We start from the raw sequence: 12990 nt of genomic DNA, 5'->3' as shown, positions 1-12990 counted from the left end.
ATGGGCTTTTTTCGTTTTCGAAATTGTTTTATATAGTGTAAATATTTTGTCACTTTGTTATATTTTTTAAAAAACTCCTTAATTATTTATTTATTTTATAAACTCGAAGAATTTTTAAATGTTAGTAGTAGAGGTGTAAGAAGATGGGTTGAACCCAAATAACTCGAACTACCCAACCCATATTATAAGGGTTGAGTTGAGTTGATTTAAAATATGAGTTGGGTTGGGTTAAAGAAATTTGATTTTTTCGGGTTGGGTTGGGTCTTGGGTTGGAGGGTTGAACAATTCGGTTCAACCCAATCCAACCCGAATTAAATAATAACAATAATTATTATATATATATTATTTAATAAAAAATAATTAGGTTTCTTTTAGGGTGCAATTTCATTTTGCATCCCTCCGCCTCTCCCTCGTGCAACCTCTGGCGTCTCCTCCTCTATTCCAATGTTCCTCCTCCATCTCAGATTCAAGACGCATCCATTTCGTCCCAACCCTATTAGACAAAATCCATCCGTCTTGACGTCTCTGTGTCAAATTCGAGACACATCTATTTCATTCGAACCCAAGATGACAAAACTTATCCATCTTCGATTTCAATCTTCGCATCTCCTCCGTCTTAGATTCGATCTGACGTCTCTTCCTCCGTCTTAGATTCGATCTGACGTCTCTTCCTCCGTCTCAGATTCGAGATGCATCTTTTCCATCCAAACCCCATACAACAAGACCGAAGATGAATCTTATATCTAACCCCACAACCCAATCCAATCCATATTCTACGGGTTGGAAACTAAATTCGGATTATTCAAGTTGTCAATCCAAATAAATAGAAAATATGAGTTGGATTGAGAATGTCTCTCAATTCAACCCAACCCAATATCAACCCTAGTTAGGAGTGTACCCCTAATTAGGGGTGTGACAATCAATGTATAGGTCGGTAGGAGAGCGTACATAATAGTAAATTTGCTTGGATAAGAAGGTCTCTTTTGGTCAATTTTCATTTATGTATCTCAAAGGTTTGACTTGATGTATTAATTAAAGCTTAACTTTATAAATAAAATTAAGAAAGTAGAACCCAGCCCCTTTGACAAGAAATCCATTTCCTCTTCGCTTTGTTGTTCTTATTCTTCAATGAATCGGTTCTCCAGCTTCGTTCTTATAATATACATTCCTTTCTCATTTCACTAGTCCATCAAAACTAATCTCAAATCAATCCCATGGCGCCCGTTAATCGCTCTCCAATTCTCCTATTCGTCTTCCTCCAATTGTTCCTCTCCCAAACCCTAGCTCGAAAGCCCCACCTTATCGATTTCCGATCCCCAAATCTCTACCCGGAGGGCCTCGTTTGGGACACATCAGCCCAGCATTTCGTCGTCGGCTCACTCCACCAACGCACTCTCGTCTCCGTCTCCGACGCCGGCGTCGCCGAAACTCTTATCCGCGATCCCAGCCTCCCCGAAAACGCCTCGATCTTAGGCCTTGCCATCGATTCCGTCAACAGCCGCCTCCTCGCCGCCGTCCACGCCCCACCTCTCCCAGAATTCAATGCCCTCGCCTCCTACGACCTCCGATCTCGCCATCGCATCTCCTTAACACCTCTCCCTTCCGATGGAACCTCCGGTCATCGCCCCGTCGCGAACGCCGTCGCGGTTGATTTCAAGGGTAACGCTTTCATCACGAACTCCGGCGGAAACTTCATCTGGAAGGTAGACAAAGACGGATCCGCCTCGATCTTCTCGAAATCCGCGAGTTACAGTTCCTATCCCGCAACTCCGAACGAAGTGTACTCGTCCTCAGGGCTAAACGGCGCCGTTTACGTAAGCAAAGGGTACCTTCTGGTGGTGCAATCGAACACCGGAAAGATGTTCAAAGTGGACGCCGATGACGGAACGGCGAGGTTGGTTTTGCTAAACAAAGAATTGAAAGGGGCGGACGGGATAGCGGCGAGGAAAGACGGCGTCGTTTTGGTGGTGTCGTATAGGAAGCTGTGGTTCTTGAAGAGTGAGGATAGTTGGGGGGAGGGAGTGGTTTATGACGAAATTGACCTTGATGAAGAGAAGTTTGCTACTGCTGTAGCTGTAGGGAATGAGGGGAGAGTGTATGTATTGAATGGGTATGTGAATGAGGGGTTAAATGGTAATTTGGGAAGGGAGATGTTTGGTATTGAGGAAATGAGGTCTCCCAAAGAGAGTGAAGACGAAAGGGTTTGGATATATGTATTGGTTGGGTTTGGATTGGCTTATTTCTTGTTTTGGAGATTTCAAATGAAGCAACTCATAGGGAACATGGATAAGAAAACTAATTGATTTTTCTTTTTGGGGTTTCTCCTTTTCTTTTTCTCGTCATGAATAAACTCTACACTTTTGATTCTTGTTATCTTCTTTTCTTTCTTTTATTTAGTTCTTTTTCAACACTTCAACAATATTTCAGTACCAACAATGAGCTTTTGGTGAAGTTAGATGATGTGATAAATTGAGGTATGATACATATTGGTGAGAAAATATCTTAGAGCTCAACAACATAGAGAAGTGAAGGAGGAACGTTGATGAGACATAAATTAAATGAATTATGTTTAGAAATATTTTTAAATATAACAAAAAAAATAAAATTAAAACTATTTAAAAACATACCAAAATTTGTCAAATTTTTCTTAACTTTTTTTTTAATCATAAGAATTTCTGTTATGTTTATGTTAAGACAAATATTGCAATGACTCTAGACTAGGAATATAGAGTGAGAGTTGAAAGGTTCAAATATTTGACATCTACGTAAATATCGTATAAAATATATGTTTTTAACCACTCACCTGAAATATTGCATTTAGAAAATTAATTTAATTAAATAATCTAACACAAACTATTGAAGTATTTATCTACTAATGTTATCCACTGAATTAGGTGCAAAATTATTTAGCCGCACAATGATTTTTTTATCATTGTCTAGTCGGCCGTTTCATACATTTTTTTCTCATTAATAGCCACTTCACTTGCCCCCAAACTCTTTCTATTAATCTACAGCCGTTGAACAATTTCTTTTACATTTTGTTAGTCGTTCACACTATGTACGTCTTCATTTGGTTTCATTTCAGCCAACACATCAGAAGAAACACATAACAAACTCTCTCTTCCTTTGTTTTTTTATTTTTATTTCTTTGTTTCTCGAGGATATTTTGAAGGATCTTGGTACACCAGTTCATCTTGGTGCAGTTTCGTTCAAATTGACTGTTTTACCTAGGAACGGCTTGGCAATTACAAATATTTTGCATTTTAGGTAAAGTCGTTAAATGTCTTACCGATAGTGTCAACCATGACTCATTCATTGTCACAAGTTTCTATTTTGCAGCTTTGGACGCATACCTGAGGCGTTCAAATCCTAGATGTCAAAATTCAATACGTCTAGATTCTACGAGATGAAGTACTCTAGGGGACTAGGTCTAGACGTCCAAATCCTAGGAGAAGAGTTCTTGGCCGCGTACTTTAGACGTCCAATTTCCATTTCAAGATGTCCAACATCTAGGATTTCAATTTCATGGTTTAAAATCCACACATTCTATTTTGAGATCCAACAATTGCATCAAGAGAGGGCGTGTTTTCCCCTTTAGTGGCCCTTTTGTCTTTAGGGAGCTAGAGGGAAGGGCTTGCTGCTATTAAGGAGGATGTGGGTTTTAGTAATGCTTTGCTGTTGAGGGAGGTAGTTGATCAACTAGAGAGGAAGAAGAAGCTCATTGGGGTTCTTTAAAACGTTGACTGTTATGTTGGACCAACTAGTTAGGTTGGACAATGACGATTGGCTCAAATTGCTAAGTTGTGGACTAGTAGGGGCTAGGTTTAGGTCTTCTAAGGCTAAGCTTGTGGTTAGGCTTGAGGGTACTACTTTTGTGAGTGTTTGACATGGGTTGATTAGGATTGATTTAGTGAGTCTAGGCTGATTTGGTTATAAACGAATTGATAGCAGGATGGGTTTAATGGGTTTGGCCAAACTGGGGTTTGAAAAAGCCAATTCAAGGAAGTTTTCTTAATGGTTGGTTAATTATGCTAGGGTTTATAAAAGATTTAGTCATGTGCATGCCAGTAATTTAGTGGCTTTGAGGTGTGGCTTGGATGGTTTTATCTATTCTTCATCTTATCTGAATGGTTTAAGGAATGCCAAGGGTTTAGTCAGACTATTTCTTAAGGTTTCCTATTTGATTTGGCCTCCTCTTCCCTTCTTCACTCCATTTTGCTATTTTAGAGGCTTAGAAGGTGATCATTCTGTTGGAATTTATGTCCTAAAACTTGTAGATTGTAAATATAATTCACTGACCGTTATTAATAAAGTGTTATTATTGTAATAATTGTTATTGATTAAATTATTAGTTTTGTCTTAATAACCCAAATCCAATAAACTAACATCATAAGTTGTTTAATGAGTCTTGAACAGTATATAGAGACATACAGAGATCAATGTTCAAGATCAGCTTAAAGGGTCTATAGTATAGGGATAAGGCTGGGTACCTTATCCTGGTAACACTATTGATACGCCTCACTTTGTATTTGGTACAAACGCAATGATCCAACGCATTCATGTAGTTGACATGCGAGTGAGAGTATCCTATGCAATGAGTTTGCATAAGACCGGACCGCGAAATAGTAACCACTAGATATAACTCCGTTAACTAGTTAGATTTATATTTAACTAGGATGACCTAGGTAACTTAGTCTTAATCCTAAGTGTGTTATGAACTCCTGTTCGCGAGAGATTGTCCTTTGATTTGTACGAGTGAAAGTGACCAGATCGCCGACTCAATAAGCTTATCATTTTGGGGACAAAACCGAGTAGAGAGCTGGGAACATAATTACACAAGATAGAATTCACTCCTTCCCTACTTTAGGGTAAGTAGATGAGTGTTCCTGTAAATGGTGTCTTAAGGTCTTGAACAAAGGGCCCTACCCTTTCTATGGCCCTACCATTTCTATGGCACGAGCGAGGTTTCTGTTTATTGGTAGGACCATAAATAGGTTGTTCATTGGATGAACACTGATATTTAAGGATTAGAGGTAACCCAAGGGTAAAACAATAAATTGACCCAGCTGATGTTACGAACACTCGTGAATGACTAACTTACTGTTATTAGTCTATATCCGTGGACATAGAAATATATCTACAGTGAGAAGAGTTCAGCTGTGAGTCTTTAGTGGAGTGTACATGCAGTTAACGAATATTGATTAATGTGGTTAATGAGTTTAGCCAATTAATCTCATATCGTTGTAGCTTCTGATCTGTAGGTCCATTAGGTTCCTTTCTTCTTCTTCCTCTTTTCTTCTCTTCCTCTTCCTCCTTACCCTAGCCCCGCAGTCCCTTCCCCTTCTCTTTCCCGTCCGACGAAACCCAGTCGAGCCACACCGCCTCTCCATCCGCAGCCATCGCGCCTTCGTTTAATTTCGCCCGCGCCGATCTCTGTTCACGTAGTTGAGCTAAAGTCGGAGCGTTCATCTACGACTGAAGCTTCGCCACTGCAGCTGCAAGGTGTCGTGCCACATCTTTGTCTGCCAGCCGTCTGCGCCACCGCGTCGTCTGCCAACCATTTTGCGCCGCCGCGTCTCTGCTTCAGGTGTTGAGGAACGTCGCCGGTCAAACCGTCTTCTTCATTTCTGTCATTTTTGTCGAAGCTGCAAATCAATCGAAGCTCGACGTCATCCAGATCTGAGCCATCGTGTCCGTCGAAACGTTTGTCGCATGACTCTTCGTCTCCCAACCGCGAATCGCAAGCCGACTTACACTCTGATTTGTTCACATGATTTTTTTTGTTTAGGTTCGATTGTCGCTGCACCTATTTTACTAAGATTCGTCGAAGTTTTGTTGGTAAAGAAATTTAAGTTATGGGTTGTAGTTGTTTCAAAACTAATTCCAGTGTTATGGTTGGATTAATTGGTTAAATTGTTAATTGGTTCTTGAAGGTGTTGAAAGTAACGTTGAGTTCTTTGGATTCACAATCAAATTGTAGATTTGTTGGAGTTCGATTCGCCATTAGCTTGGTCTTCTTTGTGGGACTTTGGTTCGATTAAGAACCTTAGGTAACGTACAGATAAGGGACTTTCTACTGGACCCATATGTGGATTTTAATGATTAAAACGATTTGGCTGTTATGCATGGACTTGAATGACTTAAAGGATATGACTGCTAAGTGTAGGTTGATATGTTTTAAGAAACTTAATTGCTTAAAGTAGTTTTAAGTGTGTTGATGGATTGACTAAATTAAAAATGTTTGTTGACTGAACTGATGATGATTGACTGTTATGTTAAAGAATGGACGGTGTACGTTTGACTGGATTAACTGAACTGAGATGAGTGACACTTATGTATGAGTTTATCTATTTGAGAAATCGTTACGCTAAGATCGGATTATGTATTAGAAAGAGATTTTCTACAAATGGACTCACCTATAAAGAAGAATATGTTGACTGTATGTTATCCCTAAACTGTGCAGGGTACTCCACAGGAAGTTAATAGTTTATTTTTCCCCTAACGAGACCAGTAATGAGTCTCTTACTGGGTATGTTTATACTCACCCTTTGATGTTTAACTATTTCAGGCAAAGGTAACAAAGGAGGTAGACCAACGAGGGACAATAAGGAGACGTGATTGTCATAGGGGAATGTCCTTCAAATGCTTCTGCTTTATGTTTTTCCTGTTTTTCTTAGTACATGAGGTTGTTTAAAAATTTTGTGATGGAACCGAGTTTATGAATGGTTGTTTTGTAAACAATACTTTTAAAGTTTTGGCTATTTGACATAGGGCCCGACTTAAGGTTGTTTTCTTTGATCGTATGATTTCAAATGAATTTTACTATATTTTGTGACAATCAAGGTCTCTTTGTCAAAATTAATGACTTCGACTTAGTTAGAAAAGTTGGATCGTTACATGGCTAATGAGCACAAGGAGGAGTTTGGAGACAAACTCCACCTTACGAGATAACTTCCATCATTTGTGTCTCGAAAGGAGAACAAGTATGGGTGTTTGACACGGAGAGGTTATCACCCTTATAAGAAAAGCTTTATAACTTTTGTAAGGAAAATCTTATAGATATACCTTGCTTAACCAAGCTTAGTCATTTGCATTCCAAGAGGCGAGCAAGTGTGGCGTTTAAGACACCCAGAGATGCTTACCTTAATCATAAGCTAGTTAATTGAGATCTATCACATCATGACTATCACATAGCTTAATTGCCTAATATATAGAGACCTTCATTCACACTTTCTTTAACAAGTTAGTTCACATGTCCATCTCACTTCCATCCTAATTCCCCTTTACATATTTTCTAGTGTAGATAAGTAGATATAGTATAAACTTACACGTTACCACACTGTATAGATAATTCTTTTATATCATCCAAATGAAGAGTAAACTCTAAAACTAAGCTTTGATATCAACTCCCTTTGTTCGATACTAGGAAACCTATTGTTCCGCTTATATTTGAACAAGCAATAGTAAAAACTTGTACTCAACGAGAACTTAGTAATTACATGATGAAGAGATACATAGTGAGCATCTAACATGCAATGACTCACCACGTAGAATTAGATACAAACACACACAACATTATCCCCTAAGTCCAAACCAAAAAAATCAAGTTTTTGGCAAGCATGCACACAACTAACAAATATTAATTAATGTGGTTAATGAGTTTAGTCAATTAATCACATATTGTTTTAACTTATGATTTGTAGGTTCATTAGGTCTCTTTCCTAGCTCGTAAAGAGTAATGGGGTTAAAATATATAGACACTTGCAAAAACAAAAAAGGCAAAACAAATTATAATAATTAAGTTCATGACACACATACTTTATTGTTTGCAGAGATGGCAAAAACAAAGCCCAACCCACACATATAAGATGTATAATGTCACAAATGTCTTCGTTACTAATATGTATTTGATACACCTTATATACATCTGATACACCTAATATCCTTAATACACTTGATACTTCTTAATACACTTGATACATTTGATAGATACACTTGATACACATGATTCTCTTTGATACACTCGATATCTTTTGATATACATCTAAAACATCTTGATACACATAATATTTCTTGTTACACTTGATTCTTCTTGATACACTTGATATCTCTTAGGCCTTGACACACTTGATTAGTTTGATACACTTAAATGCATCACTGATAAGTTCGATACACTTGATGCACTGCTACTAAACTTGTTATGCTTCACTGATACACTCAACAAATTTGATACGCTTGAAACATGTGATATGTTTTGATACATCCAATGTACTATAGATACACTTAATATTCTTTACTAATACATTCGATTGGTTAAATACACTTGATATGCTTGAAGTCCTACTGATACACTTAATACACTACTCCTATACGCTTGTAAACTTAATTGATATATTTGATAATGATTCACTTTACAAATATGCTAATATACTTTACTAATAGACTTGATAATGATACATTGGATTATATAATTCATATAGTTAATAATACTACAATAAACTGAATAAAATTTGAAAAAAATAAAAATCACGTAGTAAGTATATCAACTAACTAATACATATAAGTACATCACTACACTAATATACAAAACCGATACAAAAATAAAACCAAAACAGAACCAACATATAAAAATAAAACAAAATAATTTGAAATTAGATTCAACTCTGTCAAAATACACATTGAAAAAAATAGAGAACAATCATAAACGAAGTTAAATTAGTCTGGTCAATAACCATTATATTTCTTATTACAATTAATGTAACTTTGATATTCTAAAATCAAGATTAATACAATTAACTCAACTCCAAAATTCACATCAAATAAAGTAGAGAACAATAACATATGAAGTTAAATTTCTTATATGGACAATCATTATGTATTAGATTGAAGCTAATGTTACTTGAAATTGAACAAAACGTTTGTAAAGGTAAATAAAAAAAAAAAATCTGCTTTTGTTTTTAATTTGAAAGAAAATGGAAAAACATATAAATAACAAAAATAATAAAGTAATAGAAAGGAAAATGGTAGGATCACTATTTTACCACTTTTTACTATTTCAATCGAATTTAGAGTAGTCGTGTGATTGGAAACTAAGATGTTCCATAAGAAAAAGAAGGTTAAAATTGAAATTACAAAATATAAAATTGTGGATTTGATTATTTTTGCTATATTTGCAAAATTACAAACCTTAAAGATAATTTTACAAATATCTAAACTATAATGGATGTTATTTGAAATGTTCAAATTTACTTGGAGAAATTGTATTACGATGATATAAAGATGATTCAAATTAATGAGAAAAAAATATATTTGAATTAGTTCATATTTTAAATTAATGTGAATTAGATTCATATTAAAACTATAGATTAAAATTTAATGCTTACATGATACACATTAAAACGGTAGATTATGAAATTTTTTTTTATATAGATATGATTCAAATTTGGATTAAATTAAAACATAAACATATATTAAGCAAAAAAAAATTAAAACATAAACATGTATTAAGCAACAAAAATATAACATAAATATATAAATTCAAATTTGGATTTATATATTTAATCCACAAGATGTTTGCCAAATATCGAGATATCAATGAGATGTTTGAAAAAAAAATAACAAAAAATTAGTTAAATATGCATTAAACAACCATCATTTTAGAACAATTACAAAAATTGATTTTGGGTTATACATTCAAGGCTTAAACGTTTAACGTAAGAAGGTTATCTATAACAATACCAATAAAAAATAACATAAACACTTACCAATAATAGCAAGAACTCTTCTTGAAGAGTGACTAAAAGTTTTATGAAAGGGCAAGAGAGTTATTAGAGAGAAGTTTGAAAAAAAATGGATTTTTTTAATGTTCTTTTTTTAGGGAAAAAGAAGAAGAAAATAAAATTTTCACATAAGAATAGTTTGGATTTTCATACCCCATTTTGTTGTAAAACTCAATTTTTAAAAAGGCAATCCGAAAAACTTTCTTTCTTAATTGGTTTATCTTTGGTTTTTTTTTTTTATAATTCCTCATATTATTCAAAATCAAAATCCTTAATGTTGCTAATTAAATGCGTTATAACTAGCTGTCACGATAGAAGAAAGAAAGAACATTTAGAACGGTTTTTAACTAAGAAAGGTTTCCTCAAGAAGTGTTAAAATGTAGAGCAAATATTAGCTAAGACCATTTAACAAATTTACAACCTTTAAAACCAACAAACTATAATAAGCTAATTTAAAATTAACAAATACTCCAAAAACGTTCATAGCTCATAAATAACAAAACAAACTTAACTAATACTTTTCCTTAAAAAGAAAAAACAATTTCACGAAAGGAGTCTATAAAATAATTGTTGAATCATTTAGTCGGTACGATCTAATTGCTTTCTCACATACGTATTAGTGTCCTTTAATAGTTCTCCAAAATGAAGAACGCTTTTTCTTTGATCAGGTTTTTCATTTTGGTGTTGCTATTTGTGACATTTGTAAAAGAAACTCAATTGGTAAAGGCATCGTCATGTAACCCAAATAACATGTTAGTATGTCGATTGGCATACACTACGTCGACAGCGCCATCATCATCTTGTTGCAAAATGATACGACAAGATAAATCATGTTACTGTGAATACAAAAAGAATCCTACATTTTTGTATTATTTACAATCTCCTGCCACCAAAAGGGTCATCTCTCAATGTGGAGTTACACTCCCATCTTGCTAAAATAATCAATATCTAATTCTTCTGATTCAATATGCAATGAAATAATAAAAAAGTTATGAAAGAGAAAGGTTATACATTCATAGTCTTCGTGCTTCAATATTTTGATTTTGTATGCCAAGTTAAAATAACAAAAGAATATATTTTATTATTCTTAGTTATGAAAGTCTCAATTTAATTTTTTTTTTCATACTTTCCATTTGTAACGATCCAATGATTAATCTAATATTAAATTTAATTATCTTAATTTTATTTATTTACGTTGAAATTATTAATTTAATTTTATTTAATTAGGTTGAAACTATTAATTTAGAAGGGATGGTTTTATGAAATTATAATTAATTAAATATTTTTTATTAAATTTTTAATTAAGTAGTAGAATTAGATTTTTTGTGTCGATGAGTTTGAATTTAATTAAATAATTTGGTTAACGATCAAAATTTTGTTAGAGATTTGATAATTATATATATTTATATGTGTTATATATATAATTATTATAAAAAGGAGTAAAGATAATTTTATTTGTGAAAAATTAATTATTATGGGAAAAGATAAATATTGAATGTGGGGAGAAGTTATTATGATTGGGTAAATCGGAAAAGTGAAGAAATATGATTTATTTAAAAGAAAAATTATTAATTATATATTGGAATAATATTATTGGAAAAAGAAATGTAATATCTCAAATCTTTAAGAAGATTTTATTAATTATCTTAAATTATTTGGGTGTTATATTGATGGGGTTAAGATAATTTATGATATTTTAAAATAATTGATTTATTAAAGAAGATTTGAATTAATTTGGGATCTTGAAAGGAAAAGTTGGTTTTGGTGGCATTGTAATTAATTAAGTATATATATGGATATATATTATATATATATTTAAATTAAGAATTTGGATTTTGGTGGAATATGATATTAACTATTTGGTTTTGTATAAATAATTAATATGAAAAATTAAAGTTAATTATACGATGAAATATAATTATAATGGTTGAAAAATAAGATAATTAATGTGAAGAGAGATTGTTGATTTGATTGGATGAGAAAATATGATATATTTGATTTGGGAGAGAATAATGATTTAAATAAATATATATGTTTGTTATATATTTTGGTGAGAGAATAATAATAATATTATTATTAATGGTTATTGTTGAATAAGAAATTTTGAGAGCAATCACAAATTGCCACATCATTATTAAATTAATGATGAAAAGTGCAAACAATTGAATTTAGGACTAATTAAAATTGACATATGCCCCAAAATAAAAATTGAAAACATAAATTGGCTAATTCTAATAATATCACATGTTTTCGTCTTAATTGTTGGATCAAGTTAATTATTTTGGTTCAATTAAATATTATTTACTTTGAATAAGTTGAATTAAGTCAAAAAATAAGCTTAATTGAGTCTAAAGAATAAATATAACACAAATACATGGGATTGAGCCTATGGGTCTGGTCCATGGACCAACCAGCCTCAAGGTCATAAAGCCCACCAGAGAACTCTAGAAATAAAGGAGTTCTCCTCATTTGTAAGGGGATGAAACTTTTTTACTCCAAAAGGTCCATAGAGAATTCTCACAAGAACTAGAAGACTCCTTAGCTCCTAAAGTTAACCATCCTCGAAGATTGAAGTTCCTTTGAAGATAAAAGCTTTCTTCCAGGACTCCAATTTCAAGAACACCACGTGCTCCGCTTCCTCCAAATCAAGCTTAAGCATCCAATCGAGAGAGAATCAGATGATCAAATTTTAGAGATCGAACCACATCGCATCTAATCAACAAAATACAACATCAACTCAAGTTCAACTCCATGGATCAAATTTCTCTAGAAATCTTGTGCGAACAAATTGGCACGCCCAATGGGGCCATATCTATCTCTCATATCTCTCTCGTCATCTAGATCTACAAGCAAACCAATGACATCAAAGAAAGCGGCATCCAAATCTTCTATTGCAAGCGACACCTACATGGGACTTGTCACCCGTAGCCGTTCTAAAAGGATCATTCAAGAGCAAGATCGAGGTTCCGCCATCGTGCAGAGCATCCTTAAGCCAGTTGATGGAATCTCCTACAACTGAGATTGTCATAAAAGAAAATTATTTATGTAATGATTCTAATTCTGCCTCTAGCAAGTCAAAGAAAGAAGCAAACCCTAATGTGATGTCTGTCATGATGGTTGATGTAACCGTCGAGGCTGCTATGGCGGAGATGGAGAGAAAAATTAATCTCCAGATGAAGGTTGTTGATGAACGAGACCACGAAATCACAAC

The 12990-nt window shown here is 33.8% G+C and overlaps 1 protein-coding gene across 1 annotated transcript; it reads left to right on the top strand.

Annotated features, from left to right (window-relative positions):
* The first annotated feature begins 962 nt into the window (after positions 1-962).
* On the top strand, positions 963-2373 carry LOC101209037. Its single transcript, XM_004140388.3, has one exon. It carries the CDS (start codon positions 1215-1217, stop codon positions 2301-2303), a length of 1089 nt encoding a protein of 362 aa, XP_004140436.1. The 5' UTR covers positions 963-1214; the 3' UTR covers positions 2304-2373.
* The last annotated feature ends 10617 nt before the right edge of the window (positions 2374-12990 follow it).

This window comes from Cucumis sativus, chromosome 5 (genome assembly GCF_000004075.3).
Source record: "Cucumis sativus cultivar 9930 chromosome 5, Cucumber_9930_V3, whole genome shotgun sequence".
NCBI lineage: Eukaryota > Viridiplantae > Streptophyta > Magnoliopsida > Cucurbitales > Cucurbitaceae > Cucumis > Cucumis sativus.
This window is presented reverse-complemented; position numbering and strand designations above follow the sequence as displayed.